The sequence below is a fragment of the Pelophylax lessonae genome (assembly GCF_965119305.1).
Source record: "Pelophylax lessonae genome assembly, chromosome: 2".
Lineage (NCBI taxonomy): Eukaryota > Metazoa > Chordata > Amphibia > Anura > Ranidae > Pelophylax > Pelophylax lessonae.
The window spans coordinates 620078718-620098423 of NC_138769.1; the positions used below are offsets into that span (position 1 = coordinate 620078718).

The following is a 19706-nucleotide window of genomic DNA, read 5'->3' on the forward strand; positions in this document are numbered from 1 at the left end:
TGCGGGACTGCGACATTGCGGCGGACAGATCGGACCCTTGACTGACATTTTTTACACTTTTGGGGGTACCAGTGACATTACTACAGTAATCAGTGCTATACATATGCACTGTTACTGTAAAAATGACACTGGCAGGGAAGGGGTTTTATTACTTTATTAGAGATGCAGTGACTACTGTGATTGGATGTGGCTGTGTGTGTAACAGCACAGATCAATGGTCCTACATAGCAGGACCGTTAGATCAGTGCTTTTACACATGGAAGAATGACCAAATATGACATATAGATGCCTTTCTCCCTTTACAGCTGACGATCACGAGTGACTGGCGGACATCGGGTCCGCCGGTCACACGCACGGAGGTGTCCGTGAACGAGCCGAGGCGGGAGCGCGCCTCCGGCGCCGCGTGCGCCCGCTAATGGCTCCCAGGCTAGTGACGTACCGGTACGTCACTTTGCTTGGCCGGGCCTGACCGCCGCAGTATATGTACTTGCGGCGGTCGGCAACCGGTTAATATGCCACGGAAAAAAGCACTAAGCAGTTTTGTTAATGTTGAAAATAAAACAAAACCTTTCCTGACCACTGACTTTTAACTGATTTAAAGGTGAAAATTGGGGTAGATCAGTATTTTGACTTCATTTGTGACTTGACCAAAATAAATGAGTTGACTTCTAGCAGGGACTCGACTTGACTTGCTTGCTTTTCGCCACAGTAACTTGGGACTTGCTTGAGACCTGACGGTTAAGACTTGAGACTTGCTTGTGACTTGCACATGTGTGACTTACTCCCATGTCTGCCTTCCACCCATTTCTGTAATGCCCCATACACACGTGCAGATTATCTGCAGACTTTTGTCTGCAGACTTACCTTTTCTATGTAGTGCAAGGGCCTGCCGGATTGCATACAAATTGAAAGTGTTTAGATTTGACCTCATATTATATGGTTTTGGTAAGTCTGCAGACAAAAGTCTGCAGATAATCTGCACGTGTGTATGGGGCATTAGACTTGGCCAGGGATTGCTACATCCACTACAATCTGATCTATAGCTGAATGTTAAGCTTACAGGCACTCTTATATTGTAGATAAAAGGAAGCCTGGTTCAAAAACAACGAGATGTTAAATGTTTTACTTGTTGACACATCTTTTAAAAAATACTTAATAATTTTCTTTGTGCATAAATGTCTTTTGCAGGTGTTGCCTTTGGTGCTAGTTTTTGGTCTGTTGATTGTCAGCTCAGATGGTTCAAAACCAATCAAACGAGCACAGCCAAAACCCAAAGGCTGTGCTGAACGCCAAGAGGAGGTGTTGGAGCAGATGTATGGGCATCTAGCAGCAGGCATGCTCAGTGCCTACCACCACACACTGCAACTGCAGCCATTGGAGAAGGAGAATATTACCTGCCCAGCTGGGATCCATGGGAGGCCCCAGGCGGAAGGCAAGCAGCAGCTGCCAGTCAATATAAACAGCATTTCTCCATGGGCATATAGGTGAATGAACAAAAATGTTTATAGCATTAGTCACTAGTGTTTGCATTCCATAGTGATCTGCATGAGCCATTCTCTGGGGGAGGGGGTGGGCATACTTACCATAATTGGTTATGCAAAACCAGCTGAGCCTAATCTATTTATATGGTGCCACATTCTAAGTCCCTGGTGCCCAACTTGTGGCCCAAGGGTTACATGTGGGCCTACAGTGTTTATTATGGGGGCCCAAGCCCCAGTGCCAATGGTTTTCCCATCTAGGTGCTCTCTCTAGTACTCCGTAAAGGAAAAAATAGACTCATTTTGCTAGTTACATGGTTTGGTTTACTTTTTCGGTGCTGCTCTTTACTTTTTTTTAATGTATATAAGATTTGGTGGCTGTAGGGAGCACAATGTGAGATTCAAAAAGGAACTGTAACAATGATATTCCAAAATCCCCTGTAGCAAGTCTCCTATCTTCAACCATTAGCAGTCTCTGACATCCACTATGATATGTATACATACAGTCTCTGACTTTTTTAACATTATACAGTAATTTGAAAAAGTAAGTGCACCCCATGCAAACATTTTTATCAACACGTTTTCACAGGCAAACATTACATGTTGATTAAAACAGTGCCTACAGATAAAGATGACATACTTGAACAAGTGACATATAATATTGATGATAGTGGTGTATCCATTTTCAGGATCTAAAAGAAAAAAAAATGTGATTTCTCATATGGAAAAAGCAAGTACATCCCTACAATTATCACCACTTCAAATTAAACATTAAACTTGGGTGTTCCAGGTTAGGTGCAAATTATTAGAACCTCCTAAAGCCCCTTTCACACGGGTGATCCAATCCGATCCGCCTATCAGTTTTTCAGGCGGACATGATCGGATGCTCCATGCATCCCTATGGGGCAGCGGGTGTCAGCGCCTGTGTGAAAGGGGCCTTAGAGAGTATGCAGGTGAAACCTGTCTTATTTAAACCTCAGAGGTCTAGTGGTCTCATGTTATCTTTGCTATTGACATACGGCATCCAGAAAGTATATACAGCGCTTCACTTTTTACACATTTTGTTGTTACAGCCTTATTCCGAAAAGGATTAAATTAATTTTTTTCCTCAAAATTCTACAAACAATAACCCATAATCACAACGTGAAAGAAGTTTGTTTGAAATCTTTGCAAATTTATTAAAAAATAAAAACAATCCCATGTAGATAAGTAATCACAACCTCTGCTCAATACTTTGTTGAAGCACCTTTGGCACCAATTACAGTCTCAAGTCTTTTTGAGTATGATGCTACAAGCATGGCACACCTCGTTTTTAGGCAGTTTATCCCGTTCTTCTTTGCAGGACCTCTTAAGCTCCATCAGGTTGGATGGGGAGTGCCGGTGCACAGCCATTTTCAAATCTCCCCAGAGATGTTTAATCAGGTCCAAGTCTGGGCTCTAGCTGGGCAACTCAAGTACATTCACAGAGTTGTCACTCCTTTATTATCTTGCCTGTGTGCTTAGGGTCATTGTCTTGTTGGAAGATGAACCAAATTGGAGGTCCAGAGTGCTCTGGAGAAGGTTTTCATCAAGGATGTCTGTGTAAATTGCTGTATTCATCTTTCCCTCGATCCTGACTAGTCTCCCAGTTCCTGCTGCTAAAAAACACCCCTACAGCATGATACTGCCACCACCATGCTTCACTGTAGGGATGGTATTGGCCAGGTGATGAGCGATGCCTGGTTTCCTCCAGACATGACGCTTGCCATTCAGGCCAAAGTGTTCAATCTTTGTTTCATCAGAATTATGTTTCTCATGGTCTAAGAGTCCTTCAGGCCTTTTGGCACACTCAATGCAGGCTGTCATGTGCCTTTTACTGAGGAGTGGCTTCCGTATGGCCACTCTACCATACAGCATTATTTATATATATATATTCAGTGGATATATATAGTTAAACTATGTATACAATCTGGTTTTGTTACATAGGTAATTAAACAGTTGTCTATTTAAAAACTGTGTATTGTCCCCTAAGACAGTTAGCAATGCAGAGTATCTTACCATTTCTGTAAAAAGGGCCTTATCAAAATATGCTTGATGAGAATGTGGGGCCACCTGTCCAAAAGTTGAAGCTGAACTGGAAATGGGTCTTTCAATATGATAATGATCAGAAGCACACTAGCAAATCCACCAAGGAATACAGAATTAGGAAATACAGTGTTATGTAATTCTCCTCTAAAATTTTGTAGGGGTATATTAAAATGGGCAGTACATGCAAGAAACCCCACAAACATCCGATAACTGGAGGAATTTTGCATTGAGAAATGGTCCAAAATTTTAAATGTAAGAGACATATAAAATGCTTACAAATAATAATTTCTTCTGAAGGGGCTAACCAGCCTCTGATGCCAATACCACAATACACAATTACATCTATTGAAACTTTTGCTAAATAAATAATTGAAAAGGGAAATATTTCTTGTGTTTTCATTCAAGCACATTACCTTTATCTGTAGGCGCTGTTTGAATAAAGATGTAATATTTACCTGGACAAAAAACAGAAAATGATCTAAAGTCCTATGACCCATGTATTTTTCACTGTATCTAATATTTACCTGTTTAAATATTTTGAGAAATTCAACAATTTTCATTTACTCAGTTTAAAACAGAAATGAAAGGTGTATACATATATATATATATAAAAAAAAAAGAAAAAGAAAAGAAGACTATGAATTCCGTTTTTTATAGGTTATCACATACCTTCTGTTCTCAGCTGCATAAGGAGCTCAGAGAGCTAGGGGAGAAGAGACAGCAGTACACTGATCTTCCCAGTGAATGGCTGTGCGGGGGGGGGGGAGCATGTCAAGACAAGTCTGATCAGGGGGAGTTCCCTGCACAGCTAGGGAACTGACCACGCTGTGCTCTCATGCCTAGTGTGGTCAGTTTTTTTAAAAAAAATTATTATAATACAGGATTTATATAGCACCAACACATGCGCAGCGCTTTACAATATGAGGGAAGACAATACAGTTACAATACAGTTAAAACCAGGAGGAACTAGCGTGCCCTGCTCGTTAGAGCTTACAATCTAGAAAAACCTTTTTATTGGAAAGCAGAGGGACAGATAGGAGCAGGTATTTCACACAAAGGTAACAACACAAAGAGAACAGGGTACTTTTTCATACAAGTACATGGTTCAGCAGGCACATATCAGGAGTATGAAATGTTGGGTTTACATATTCTTTAATGTTTCATGTGACTGTATACAGTGAATTATATGTGGGGCAATTTGATCATTATAGGGGCCGCACTTAAAGCGGAGTTCCGGGCATGAAAACGTTTTTTTTAATAAACATACCCCCAGGACAGTCAGGGCTAGTACATTCCACAATGGCTAGCCTCTGATCTGTCCCGGTTCGCACTTACCTACAAGAAGAAATAGTCACTTATAAAATTTCTTCTCCAGCGTTGCCATCTCTGTTGTGGGCAGCTGAAGCCGGCGCGATCCTCTTCTGCGTCCTCTTCCGTGTCTTCTTCTCCCAGAATGCGCCTGCACTGGCCCCTCTCGTCACTTCCGGTGCGGCGCCGCATTCCTCCACAGCTTCTGGGCATGCCCAGAAGCTGTTTAGCAGGGAATGCGGCGTCGCCCCGGAAGTGACGAGCGGGGCCGGTGCCGTCGCATTGATTCCTGGGAGTGATTACGTTCAGCTCCAAGGAATCATCGCAAGACAGGAAGTGACGGCGCGGGCCACGGCACCGAGGGAGGAAGTGGAGAATAGGTGAGTATTTTCTATCTACCATTACAAGGTGAGTAAAAAAAAAAATATATACCTAACTATCCAATTCCTTTTCAGGTGAAGAAGATCCAGCGGATGGGCACAAAATCGATTAGGTCGATTTTGTGCCCGGAACTCCGCTTTAAGGCCTTGGATGTCTATGAAGACCACCACCATTGCATCAGAACAGTAATATGAAAACTGTCACTGCTGACTTGAGTTTGAAGGTGCAAGCATCAGGGCTGTCATGCTCACCCTTTCTTCACTACCCGTTTACATTTTTGACACAAACATGAGCATTTTTTTACTTTCATGCTTGTTTCAGGTCCGTGAATTTTAGACCTGTTAAGTGAAAACAAGAATGATAGCCCTGAATCTTGCACCTTCAAAAACAAGTCAGCAATTGCAACTGCCATATTTCAGTTCTGATGGTTTGGATTAAGCACAATATAACTGTACTTGTCTCAGCTGGTTTTGTACCAACCAACCATGTATAACTCGTTCTGATAGATTTCCTTAAAATTATGTCCATGAAAACTGCAAAGTTTTTCTTCCAACTCTTTAAAGCTGAACTCCAGGTAAATGACTAAATATACCGCTGAAATACATTCATCATGTAGCAGCTTTTCTCCTTGAAGGGATCCAGCCCTGTGCCTTACCAGAAAGCAGGCCAGGTTAGAGACCTGGCTCTTCTCTACAGCAGTCAAGCAATGGTCTACTCTATTATTAGTAAATGAGAGCAGCAGAAGATGGATGAGATCATTCCTCTGCTGTGTCCTCATGTCAGCATGAGTATCAGTTCTTCCGTCCAGGGAATAACAAGAGAGTGGTACTAGTTGCCTATAAACAGATTTAATTACCTTTTATTTTTCAAACTTTTTTGCAATAATAGGGGTTTTATAATATCTGCCTGATGTTCAACTTTAATTCAAACACGGATAAATACTAACCAATCAGTTTTTGGCCATTTAACCCCTTAAACCCCGGGAAAGATTTTACCCCCTTCCTGACAAGGCCCTATTTTGTAATTTGGCACTGCGTGACTTTAACGGACAATTGCGCGGTTAGTGCGACGCTGTACCCAAATGAAATTGATGTCCTTTTTTTTCCCACAAACAGAGCTTTCTTTTGGTGGTATTTGATCACCTGTGCGATTTTTACTTTTTGCGCTATAAACAAAAAAGAGCGTCAATTTTGAAAAAAAACAACAATATTTTTCCCATTTTTTTATATGAAATTCCCCCAATAAAATGTAAAAATCGAATTTTTTTAACATTTTTGGCCAATTTGTTTTCTGTTACATATGTTTGGTAAAAAAAAAATTGCAATAAGCGTATTTTGATTGGTTTGCGCAAAAGTTATTGCGTTTACTAAGGGAAAGATTTTTGTCAATTTTTTTTTTTTTTAACGAGTAATGGTGGCGATCTGCGATTTTTTTTGCGGGACTGCGACATTGCGGCGGACAGATTGGACCCTTGACTGACATTTTTGACACTTTTGGGGTTACCAGTGACATTACTACAGTAATCAGTGCTATACATATGCACTGTTACTGTAAAAATGACACTGGCAGGGAAGGGGTTAACTTTATTGGAGAAGGAGGGGTTAAGTGTGTCCCTAGGAGCATGCGTCTTACTGTATAGGGATGTGACTTGTTGTGTAACAGCAGAGAAATACGATCCTGCATAGCAAGAAACGTATGATCTCTGTTATTACACAGGGGAGAATGACAGGCGGATGTGTTTACATTAGCCGCCTGCCTTTCTCCTTCTCCACGGGGAGATTGCGAGTGACCGGCGGACATCGGGTCCGCCGGTCACTCGCGCGGACATGTTAGGGAACGAGCGGGGGCGGGAGCGCGCCTCCGGCGGCGCGCGCTCACCCCCTAGAGGCTCACAGGCTAACAACGTAGATCTACGTCACTTTGCCTGTGAGGGGCTGACTGCCGACGTAGATAGTCGTGCAGCGGTCGGCAAGTGGTTAATTGCTCTATTTTGAGTTTAGGCATTAACTTTAGCTTACTCTAAGCTATATATTTTTCCCTCTCTAATCTAAAAAAGTAAATAGCGAATCAAAATTGAAGCCTGCAGTGGGTTCAAATGGGCCACATATGTGAGTAATTCCAGCTCTTGAGTAAATGGAAAAAGTACAGCGGAATAATAAATTGACACTTTGATTATAGGTGTAGTAACCAGGAACATCATTTGATGTGTCATAGTATTAAGACTATTTGTTTTCAACTCCTAGAATTACATATAACCCTACAAGATACCCCAAGTATATCCCAGAAGCATATTGCCTGTGTAAAGGTTGTCTGACAGGCCCCTTTGGAGAAGAGGACTTCAACTTCCGAAGTACACCTGTCTACATGCCCACGGTCATACTCCAACGGACAACATCATGCACAGGTGGTCGGTATGTCTATGTTGAAGACTACATTACAATTCCAGTGGGCTGCACCTGTGTGCCAGAAATAGAGAAGGAGACTGAACCAGATAGTGTGAACTCAAGCCTAGAGAAAGAAAAGTTCAAAGTCCACATAAACAAAAATGAGAAACCATCATCCAACTGAGTTTGGAGATGACATGACGAGCAGAACATAAGAAGGAAAGATGTCTATTAGTATTTCCATCCAACAGATCTTATTTCTGTAGAGAGATGAGGAACATTCACTTTAGGTGACCCTTACGGGAGTAAATACAACACACTTATGCTGGATATAATTGGGTACCACATTACAGTCTTAAAGGGACCATCTTTTAGTAGGGCTGCAGTGAATGAAGAGGAAACCGTTCCTACACCAATGACTACTAAGACAGCAGCTGCCCACCTTATAGTAATGCTATTAGATGGTTCATCAGCTGTTCCTTAATTTGTGGTGGATAATCAGGACTTGGCCTAGAACCTTTTTGTGCCTCAAATCAGTAGAGCTACATAAACCAGATGTGAGAAAAATGGAGAAACGGCTCCCCATAGCAAAAAAACAGGGTTTATATTTCACTCTGGGGTAACCAGAGACAGATAATGTAGTTATTCTCGGAACCAGTTTTTTATTGCCCATAAACGCCAGGATATGGAGTATTGACACTGTCAACAATCTAGGAGAGACTTGGAAATGCATGATAGCCATGCAAATTGGAGACAAAATGAGACTTCCTACCAATCACTGAAAAGAAAATCTTAGGGCCTGGATTCATACAAATTTGCAGTACACTTTGCCCTGTTCTAGTTTTTCAGGAGCCGTATGTCAGGGTGATGACCGAGGTGAATTACTCTATGCTGCTGACTGTAATTGGCTATAGATTGTATGTATTTATACACATGGACATGCAGAAGATGCAAAGGAAACAGAAGGTGCTCTAAATCTTATCGAATGTACCTGCAAACTATATATGAAGTATTCCTATAGTCATTTTTATTTAGCAAGGTTATAAAATGATTTTCTTTTAAAATTAAACACTATTTTAAGTATTATAATGTTATTTTTACTAGACATTTTGTATGATCATTGACCTTTGCATTCCCCTTAGTGCCCATTCACACTACCGCAACTTGCCAGGCGACTGGTCAGCCTGACATGTTGCGGTCCATGCAGTGCTACGGGAACCGTTCTAATAGGAGTGACTCAAGTCGCTCCGACTTAGAAAAAGGGTCCTGTACTACTTCGGGGCGACATCGGAGCGACTTGCATTGACATTCATTTTATGAAGTCCGTGGAAGTCGCGGTGCATGCGACTTCACAGGTCGCCCCCGAAGTCGTGCCGCGGTAGTGTGAACCGGCACAGAAAATCAGCATAGAAAGTTGAACCAATTACAGCCTTTGATTCCTATCTCTGCATCCCTGATTTGAATACCAATGGTCAAGAAGGAAAGGTATATACGGCAAAAAAAGGTCAGGTATTAAAATGCAGATATGTATTTTTATATTTAAATATTTTTATTGAATATTGCAACAAATACACAAAATAAAATACATTTTACATGAAAACATCTCATATATCGAGATCTATATAACCATGAAAATCTAAGTGAGACAGTACCAAAATATTATAGCACAATGTTAGACTTCAATGAAGACAAAGCTGGAGCTTCCTCTCAGAAGAGAAGCTAGGAGGAGAAAACTCCAAAAACCATTAACAGTTGAGTTCTGGATGACTATAATACCAATATACTATAAGTGCTGAAGAAAAAGTCAAAAAGAATAATAAGTTATATAACCTGATATTAATGATTTAGTTAGAGCCTATCATAACAAAGCATGTTTGTAGTTAGTTAGAGCCTAACATAACAAATCATGTTTTTTATAGTGGGCAACTTGAAATTGCCTAGCGTGTTACTTAGATCAGCCCTGCAATACCATTTGGAGTAACGGAAGGGGGTCGTTAGAGAAGAAATTTCATCTATTGTGAATACATGTTCCATGTAAGCTTTCCACCTGGCAAAGAAGCGTTCAGAAGTGTCTGTGTCCTGGAGAATGGCGTCGAGTTTTTCCATATAGAGTAGGTTTGTGAGGTCCTTTTTGACCATTGACAAGGTCGGAGGATTTGTAACTGTCCAAGACTTCAAGATGGCTTTACGTGCTGCCATGAGGCATATGTGTGTCCAATGCTTGAGATGCCTTCCTTTCTTATGACCGTTGTCCGGTTTTGGCGGAGAATAGCTGAATATCAAAGTTAGAGGGTCTTTCTGTAGTGTCTCTCCAGTGACAGTGGTTATGAATGAAAGAATTTCATCCCAAAAAAGCGAAATCGGGGGAACAGATCCCAAGACAATGAAATAGGGACGGCTTTTCTTTTGGTTACAATGAGGGCATTTAAGGTATAGTGGGTGTTCGATCTAAAAAAAAGGGTAAAATGCTCTATGTATAAGTTTAAATTGTGTCTCCCTCCAGCTTTCGTTTATCAATAGCTTCCTTATTGTACGAAGGCCAGTTAAGAGCTTTGCACCAAGGTCTTCCTCTGGTATGTCCTTTCTCCAATTAGAATGGGTTTGAGAACCCGTGTTGTCGCTTTCGATAAGAGATAAATTGCTATAAATAGCCGATATAGAGTAGTGGTTTTGAGTAATCAGTTTGTCAATAAAGGATTCCTTGAATCTGACCCGAGCATCAGGACATGCAGACCGTGCATAGGCAATGGCCTGATTGTAGCACAAGAAGTGAGCATCCGGTAAAGAAAATTTAGAGGCTAGGACTTTGAAAGGGATGGCTTTCGAGCTATCCATGTCAAATAGTGAAGTCACATAATGAAGACCCTTGGACCTCCACACCTCAAATGCCTTATAAGTGTAACTTTGTGGAAACATGGGGTTACCATGTATTTGTAAGAATTTGGATGACAGAGGTGGGAGTTTCAACAATTTCCTGACCTCCCGCCAGGCAATCAAAGTGTCCTTGAACAGGACACTATGCTGTATTGGGATAGGTAATTTACGCCACAAACAATGCAAAAGACCAGAGAAGTTATGTGGGTGGATAAGAGAGGATTCCAGAACAAAATTGGAGTATCTAGACGATTCCGTGAGCCAGTCAAGGCAGTATCTGAACAGGCAAGCTAGATTATACAATCTCACATTAGGTAAACCTACCCCCCCCCCCCCTCACTCTTCGGGAGATGCAGTTTTTTCATAGCAATGCAAGGTTTTTTTCGAATCCAGATGAAGTTTTGAAAAGCCCTGTTTAAGGTTTGTACGTCTTTATGACGAAGAAGCAAGGGAAGTGTTTGGAGAATGTAAAGTAGGCGAGGAAAGCTCCCCATTTTGATTAAATGGCATCTCCCGAACAGCGAGAGGGGAAGTGTCATCCAGACCTCCAATTCCCTAGAGATTTTGGCAATAACATTTGGAAAATTAAGACTATAAAGAGAAGAAGGGTCTCTACCAATTTGTATGCCTAGATAAGTGATATGATGTTTAGCTTGCAAGAATCCCGATGTTGTTATAACGTCCTGTGAGATATGTGGAGTGAGCGATAGCAATTCACTCTTGTCATAATTTATTGTAAGACCCGAGCACTTACAAAAAAGTTCCAGATTTGATTTTAAAATTGGAAGATCTACTCTAAGGTTAGACAAAAATAAAAGCATGTCATTGGCGAACATCGCCGCCTTGAGAACCTGGGAGCCCGTATTTATACCATGAATGGAGGAGACTTCTGAGAAGAATTTAGAAAAAGGTTCAATGGCCATATTAAATAGAAGGGGGGATAGGGGACAGCCCTGTCGCGTACCTTTATGCAGATAGAAGGTTGCTGTAAGAAAGTCCGAGGTAAGTATTCTAGCCGTAGGGGTAGCATACATCCCCATCAGGAATTCCACAAAGCGGCCGCTAAACCCTAGTTTCTGGAGTACAAGGAATAACCAGGAAAAGCTGACATTGTCGAAAGCTTTCTCGACATCTAACGATAAAATTGCCAAGTCCTCATGAGGATGGTGTTTGCCGTGTTCCAAGGCTAAAATGACCTTGCGTATTTTGGAAGTTGCAGATCTGCCTCTGACAAAGCCAGCTTGAATCGGGTTAATCAGGGAGGGCATAATATTTGCAAGCCTGTTAGCTATAATTTTGGACAGTATTTTTGCATCTAAATTTAGCAACGATATGGGACGATAAGAATTTGGAAGAGAGGGGTCCTTGCCTTTTTTTCCAGAAGCTTAATATAAGCCTGGGATCCTGTGGGTAGATACGATCCCTCCTCCCACATGACACTGTATACCGAGACCAAGGTGGGGAGAACAAGTTCGGCAGCCGCTTTGTAGAACTCCGACGTGTAGCCGTCAGGGCCTGGTGCCTTGTGAGATGCAAGGGATTTGATTGTCATCCTGATCTCATCAAGGGAAACGGGGTCGTTTAACCGTGCCAGGTCTGAATCACAAATTTTAGTGAGTGGTCAGGTTAGCCTGCGCCACACGAAGCTTCTCACTGGCCTGCAAATAGTGTTTAAGTGAGGCTTTTTTAAAGGTGCCTGTATAAGACATAATCCTGCCTCTGAGAAAAGCTTTAGCAGTGTCCCAGAACAGGTGTGGTGTTTCTGTGTGTTCTCTATTGGAAGTTTCAAATTCCGCCCAGGCATTTTGCAGCATAGCATGGAAATCTGTATTATGTGTTAGGTATGCAGGAAAGCGCCATATGAAAGGTCTAGCGTCTTTCGAAGTCTCATTTACTGTGAGAGAGATAGGGGCATAGTCGGAAATTACTATATCATGTATTGTGGATTCACCTATGAAAGGGAGAAATGTCGATGAGCAGAATAGATAATCTATTCTTGCCAGGGAATCTTGAGCATGAGAATAAAAGGTGTACTCAGCAGCAGTTGGATGCATGATACGCCATACGTCCAACATATCCGCTGATTTGGTTACACGTGGAAGATGCCTGTCAGTTCTAGGTGTATGTGATACCGTAACAGTAGGATTAGTGCGTTTACGGGAGTGTCTGTTTTCACTGTCGTGAAATTACTGAGTTGAAATCACCACCCAGTATATGATGTCCAAGAGTCGCATCTAGTAACCATTTACAGATGTCGGCAAAATAGGTTTTGTCCGGAGAGTTAGGAGCATATATGTTTGATATAGTCAGAGGTTTAGGAGTTGTCTGTAAAGTAATGGAGATCCTGCAACCCATTTCGTCCTTATTCACTGAAGTGATAGCGTAAGGGAGATTTTTACGAATCAAAATCAAGACCCCTGCCTTCCTACCCTGTGCCGATGATCCCACCACCTCTCCCACCCATAACTTTTGCATGCGGTGAAAGTCCTCAGTGTGTAAATGTGTCTCCTGTAACAGAGCCACGTCCACCTTGAGGCGCTTAAGGTGACATAACACTTGCATTCTTTTACAAGGGGAACGGAGGCCCTTAACGTTCCAGGAGACAATTGTTAGCATGATGACAATACGTTTAACAGTGGGTGGGGTAGAGGGAGCTCAAGAGCACAGAACTTATGTAATCTGCTGAATTGGCAACTGAAATACTAAATAGATATGTGCAAGTGATTCAAATGCAATAAGGTACTGATTTGAATGGGTCCGCCCCTACCAGTTTGAAGGGAGCGAGAAAACTGGATCTGCGGCCAGTTAGTACTGCTCCTGGATGTGATTGGTAAGGCACGGCGGTGGCGGTGGGGGAGCCTTTCCTCCTGGGTTGAATCTGGCCTTGCAAAAGGCTTGTCCCCAGTTGAAGGCAGGTTCTCCCTAAGCTGTCCAAAGTTCTGATGCCTCCTGGTAGGATAGGGCTACACTCGGTCTGGCCTTTGGGCCGGGGTAGAGAAAGCCCGTAGTGTATGTGCCCCTGGGGTGGCAGCCCAGGGGTGCCTTAATTCTCACTGGTGAGGGGCAGCTCGCCTTGAGTTTTTCGGCACCATGGTCACTGCACCTACGCACACTTTTTTAAGCCTTTTGGCTTCGACCAGAGGAATTTTTATTCCGGCCGGAAGGCCTGCCTTTGTTTTTCACTTAGGCACTAATTCACCTCTCCACTTCCCCTTCCCCACCTTTTTGTTTGTGTGTGCTTTTTCTTTGTAGTTTGTCACTTTCTGTCACCTTTTTTCACTTGCACGACTTGTAGGGTGTGGGTCCTCGGGCCCTGCCTTGAGTCTTGGGAGGGGGTGGATATGGCCTTTTGGCTTGGTCTGCCCTCTCTCATGGGGTCTCCCTTTGGGGGAGCCCCACTTAGTACTCGGTGGGGGCTGTTTCGGCAGTCCCCCTGAAGAACGGGGTCAGTCTGGTTTCGGCCAGACAGACCATGAGTACCTTAAATCTCTGTCAGGAGTCTTGTGCCCCGGGGGATCGAGGTTCGGGTCCTACCTCTTCGGAGGGAAGACCATTTGTATTCGCACACCCTGTGCACTTTTTGTGTTCCTCACGTTTGTGTGTGTGCACTTTTTTATGCACCGGGTGAAGTCTTTTGAGTGTGTTTCACACGCTACGGACTTTTAAAAAAAAAAAAAAAAAAATGCAATAAGGTACTGCAAGGCTAACAAGGCAGCTTAGTACTTCTATAAACCTCTGAAATACAGTATAACAACTAAAAATAACCTGTAGGGAAAGGAGAAATAAAAGAATAAGAGTACTATATAATAAATCAAAATTCTGTCCAACTTAGGACTTCACTTTTTTCCACAGGAGAAACCAATGGGGAAAAGTTCCCGTAGAGCAACCCCTATGATAAGGAAGGAAAGGGGCACAAACAGATTGGGCCCAATGCATGTATAAAAGGTAGAATAGCATGAACAGGTCAGTTCTGTAAAGCAAAGTCAAACAGATCCCTTTGTTCAAGGTGCAAAACGAACTTTCTTGGGATTTCCGGGACAGGGAGGCTTTCCGCTCAGTGGTGGAGTCCTCCATAGGTTGTATTTGAGAGGACTGAAGGTATTTTTCCGCCTCAGAGGGGGAATAAAATGACAAACGTTTTCCTTCAGGAGTAGTGAGGTGGAGGATAGCAGGATAAGCCAGAGTGAATTTAACTTGGTTATGAAATAGCGTGGAACAAATAGATGAAAAAGCTTTGCGTTTGTTAGCAACATCTGGAGAATAGTCCACAAACACTAACAGCCTGTTTCCTTCTATTAGAAGCTGATGCTGTCGGCGGAAACTCTGCAAAATTGCATGTTTGTCAACATAATTGAGATAACGAGCGATAATAGGTCTAGGCGACTTACGGTTTTCGGCATGGGCTCTGAGCCTATGTGCGCGCTCCACTATACACGGTGTGTGCAAGCCGAGAGCAGCAGGAATTTGCATGGAGCAAAGTTCAAAAAGAGCATTAGAAGAAAATGTTTCAGGCAGACCTATTATCCTGAGATTGTTCCGTCTAGACCTATTCTCCAAATCTGATATCTTCTCCTGGAACATTTGTAAAGCAGAGTCATAAGATTGTAATGTAAATGAAGTGTTTAACATGTCTTCAGTTAAAGAATCAATTTTAAGCTCTGCCTCCTGTATCCTTTTTGTCTGTGACCCCATGTCCTTTCTTAATTGTTCTATTCCCTCAGCAACTGCTTTTTCTACTACTGCATTAATTGTGGGCTTGAGCAGTGAGGCAACCGCCTCAGCAATGCGCAAATGCGCCATTTCCTCTGAAGGGGGTGTCACAATTTGTGCTGAGATATTTATTGGCGTTACTGCCTGTGACAGCGCTGCTCCATTCCCGGCCGGTTTTAATGTAAGCGCGCCCTACGCCATTTTGGAGGCGGCGGCTTTGGAAGGCTCGGTTCGTGGCTGGGGAGTGGACGGCTGCGGGAGGCAAGGCCAGTCCCGGAGGTTATCCATTAAATTAGTGACCTTTCTGAGGGCTCTCCGCCCGTGTTTGGGGGGGTCCTGTGCCTTTATTAAAGCTGGTTTGCGGGGTACTCGGCGGGAGCTCATGTACCTCACGTCTGCATCCTGTGGCGCGGGAACCGGAAGTCTGATATGTATTTTTGATATAAGATCAGACACAAATCTCTCCTGCTATATCAATGCAAAGAATTGAAGCTATGAAGGACATTTAAAGTAAACATCGGAAAATTACCATAAGACACCTCTATATTCTTAGTATTTATCAAAGATAATTTCCAGGTTTCATTTACCTTTAGTTTGTTTGAACCAAGCTGGTTCAAATGAATTATTTACTTTATTAACAGTTGCAGTGGCTGGGAGCGCTGTGTAAAGCCCCGTACACACGAGTCGAAATTCGGCTGGGAATTTTCATCCGACGACCGATCTGCCGATTTTCGGCTTGTTAGTATGATGCTTCCGACAACCGACTCCGACTTTTCGGCCGAAAAAATCCTGGTGTGCAGGCTATATAATTTTTGTCGACCATCAAAACGCGTCCGATTTTCGTCTCATTATTACAGATTTCGATGGGGAAAAATCTTATGAGCAAGACTAGGCATGCTCAGAGATGAAAGAACACATACAAAGCAATCCAACACATGACATCACTTCTGAAGTAGAATTCTGTCGCGCGGGAAAATTCGTGTGCAGTCTAGAGCACATTCCAACCAACAAACACCACTCTGGACAAAAGACGGACGACCGGTCGGCAGAAATTTGTTGCGTGTGTATGAGGCTTAAGCTTTTTAGCCCCATCTACATACAGTATTTTCCCCCTGCTTCTGATTCATTCACCCTGTGAATGTGTGCTTTCTGCACCTCTCATGCTGCTTCTTTGGTCACTACCACAACCAGTCCTCGGGGGGAGCTCTGAAACGATGAAGCAATCCCTGTTACTCTACCAAGATGGCTGCCTCCATAGAGACACAATGTGAAATAAGGTATGGCAATCTTGGAGAAAAGATTAACTGCAGGAAGCCTACGGCAATACTGTACACTTTTCCCTCCGAAAGCGGTGTCCAAAAAAGCAATAGAGTACAGATCCTCTTTAAGGTAGGCCTGAGCATAAAAAGCAAGGATTTACTAAGTTATAGGAAATATTTAGAAATTTTTAATTGTGCCTAAGAGGTACCCTCAAAAAATGTACTTTTTGCCTTACATGGATTGAAATTTGTCTCGTTCAGCAGGGACGGGCTGAATTTCACTCCATGTATGGGCAGGGTGGTTGTAACAATCTACTGATCGACTTCTGTGCAACCAGCCCTGGCAGATTTTTCCTGCAATAGCCCGCAGTGCTGATCAGTGTATTCTGATGGTGGGGAAGTTTTCCTGCTGTCAGAATAAAAAGGCACAGCAGGAGAATTCCTTTTTTTTTTTTTCTTTTTATTAACTTGATTCCCCCATCCACACATTGTAGGTGGATGGGGAATCAGGTAAAAAAATTGAATCATCTATGGGCTGCTGTCTCTGACGGCTACTCTTAGAGGATTTAGTGATGTCACCATTGTGCTTTCCTACTGTTCTTGCTGGACACTCTGACATACAGTGCAGAACAAAGCATGGTAAGTCAGTAATGGAGGAACGATCTGAAGCAGGGAGACCACAGGCAATGCAGCAACTTAAGGCAACTCCATTCCAGAACCCTACATGTGCACCTATTGAATTCTATACATTGTATTTCACCAATTTTCTTAAAAGTATAAATTAAAGGCAAAACTTTTTTTACATTTTGTATAGAATGTAGAGGGATTAGAACATCTGTCAGGTTTTTATTGTTGTCTAATCCCCCATTGGTGAAGATCAACCCTATTTGTCATGTTTGTCTGATCCCCCATTGGTGAAGATCCACCCTATTTGCCATATTTGTCTGATCCCCCATTGGTGAAGATCCACCCTAATAGTCATGTTTGTCTGATCCCCTATTGGTGAAGATCCACCCTATTTGTCATGTTTGTCTGATCCCCCATTGGTGAAGATCCACCCTATGTGTCATGTTGTCTGATCCCCCATTGGTGAAGATCCACCCTATGTGTCATGTTGTCTGATCCCCCATTGGTGAAGATCCACCCTATTTGTCATGTTTACAGTCATCAGTGAAAGTGAAAGGAATGCTCGATTATTTTGACCCCCAGTGACTCCAAAGCATCTCCTGAGTTCTCACCACTCTTGGAACCTTTCAAAATGCCTGTTTCGAGCTGACCGTGTCTGGATTTCCCCAATCTCACTCTTTTGTTCTCCATCCAGTTTGATTGTTTTTACCAATGTTAATGTTTTCTTACATTTCCTTTCTAAGCCCCCCCTCCACATTTTTTTTGAGATGTACAATAACACCAATTGTACGCTGTACATTTCTTATCTGTTTTAGTACTTATTATACCCTAGAAATTTTCATTGCATTTCCTGAAAAAAGAATTATTTGACGAAAGCCACAAATGTTGTGTTGTCCCCAGAACAGAAAAAAAAATGGAAATCTTCCTATGGGGGGGGGGGGGGGGGGCACTGGTTCTGGTGACAACCTTGGATTTCCTCACTTTGGAGGGGGTTTTCTCTTACTTCCTGTTTTGGCTATGGGACAGGAAGTGAAGGGAAATCTCCCAAGTGGGATACAGAGGCAAACAAAACTGACAGGGATTATAACCCTCCCTTACTCTATCCAAAATGAGAATAAAAGTGTTTTGCCTATAATTCTACTTTAAATCACACCAAGCTCTCCCAGTGCCCGGACTGAAGAGAATCAAGCTCTATGCCTGAGGGAACGCTACTACCTCAATTACGTGTTTGAAAAAATAAAAATTATTTTATACAGCTAGATCCTTAGGCCTCCAGATATGGCAAAATCAGAACAAGTATTGGAAATTCAACAAAGGGTTTGTATATCCTCCTGTGATGGAGTTGCCCTGAGAGACATAAAATTTGCTCGCATACTTTTAAAAACTGAATATCGCACACACATAGGATGGACTTTGTCTTCTTTCAACCTTACAATTTATTATACAGGTATCTCCAATGTGGTAATTCCAGATGTTTAATGTATCTTAGGATTAAGTTATCTTGATGGTTCCATTTCCTAGCACCAATGTATAAGATACCTGTGCTAAGTCTTACTATGAAATGACATTGACATATTTTTAAATAGCAGTGTGGGAGGTTAGGTTGAATGAGACTGGACTATGATCTTTTAATAAAAGACCTAAATTTTGCTAATACCCGAACGTTTTTTTTACCAGAAAACCTCAAAAGAAGTACTCCTTGCAGAACAAAGAAATAATAAGATGGCAAGAGAAGGGCACACTGACCTTGTGCATTACCACTAAAATAGTTTATTAAAATCAAAGAAGGTAGCGTACAATATACTCACAAACATAGGATATGTACAAGCATGTAGGAAATAGGGACTGCTCACTTCCAGGACACTTCTCTACTGCTGGATAGTGTGTTCGCGTCCTCACAACCTTGTATGGTTACGCGTTTCGAAGGAGGACCCTCTTACTCAGAGCCAAAGTTGCTATATATTGTGAGTATAATGTACGCTACCTTCTTTGATTTTAATACATTTTTTTAGTGGTAATGCACAAGGTCGGTGCGCCCTTCTCTTGTAGTGCTTTTTGGATACCCTTGGTCCTGAGGAGGGCAGCAAGACCGCTCCATTTGTGCCTAAAAACCACCTAGATCATTTACCTTTCCGCACACCACTCGAGCGCAGGAGAGATACTGTTTTTTGGAATTTATTACAAAGAAATAATAGTCTGTAGCCCTGGCAAACCTCACTGCACAGAAGATCTACATTTGACATTTCTGCTGTCAGATGCCTGGTTCCCCAATGCACTCTATGGCTCTGTCAGCCTGTCAACATTGTTCCCTGTAGTTACATAAAGGCGGCAGATGGAACCACAGAGCAAAGCAAAGCTAGGTAATCCTGGATCAGACACTTCTGGAAATATCAAACGTAATGGGCAGCAATATTCAATGGAGCAGAGATTCAACATGGCAGGCAGCAGGATAGGTAAGTATTAATAGCTTGCTTTGTAGAGCGAACTTCTTTTGCACCTCCAAAAATAGTGACAGAGTCTAGACCTAGTGGTCTACTAAACAACTTCATCCTCATCTGAGAGACCATGTCCAGCTTCATTCTGGCAACATATTTAACTGATAATCATCCACAACCCAA

The 19706-nt window shown here is 42.4% G+C and overlaps 1 protein-coding gene across 1 annotated transcript; it reads left to right on the forward strand.

Moving 5' to 3' along the window:
- The first annotated feature begins 1193 nt into the window (after window positions 1–1193).
- Window positions 1194–8681, forward strand: IL17D (interleukin 17D). The gene is made up of 2 exons (XM_082245665.1): window positions 1194–1484; window positions 7478–8681. Exons 1-2 carry the CDS (start codon window positions 1312–1314, stop codon window positions 7800–7802), a joined length of 498 nt encoding a protein of 165 aa, XP_082101791.1. The 5' UTR covers window positions 1194–1311; the 3' UTR covers window positions 7803–8681.
- The last annotated feature ends 11025 nt before the right edge of the window (window positions 8682–19706 follow it).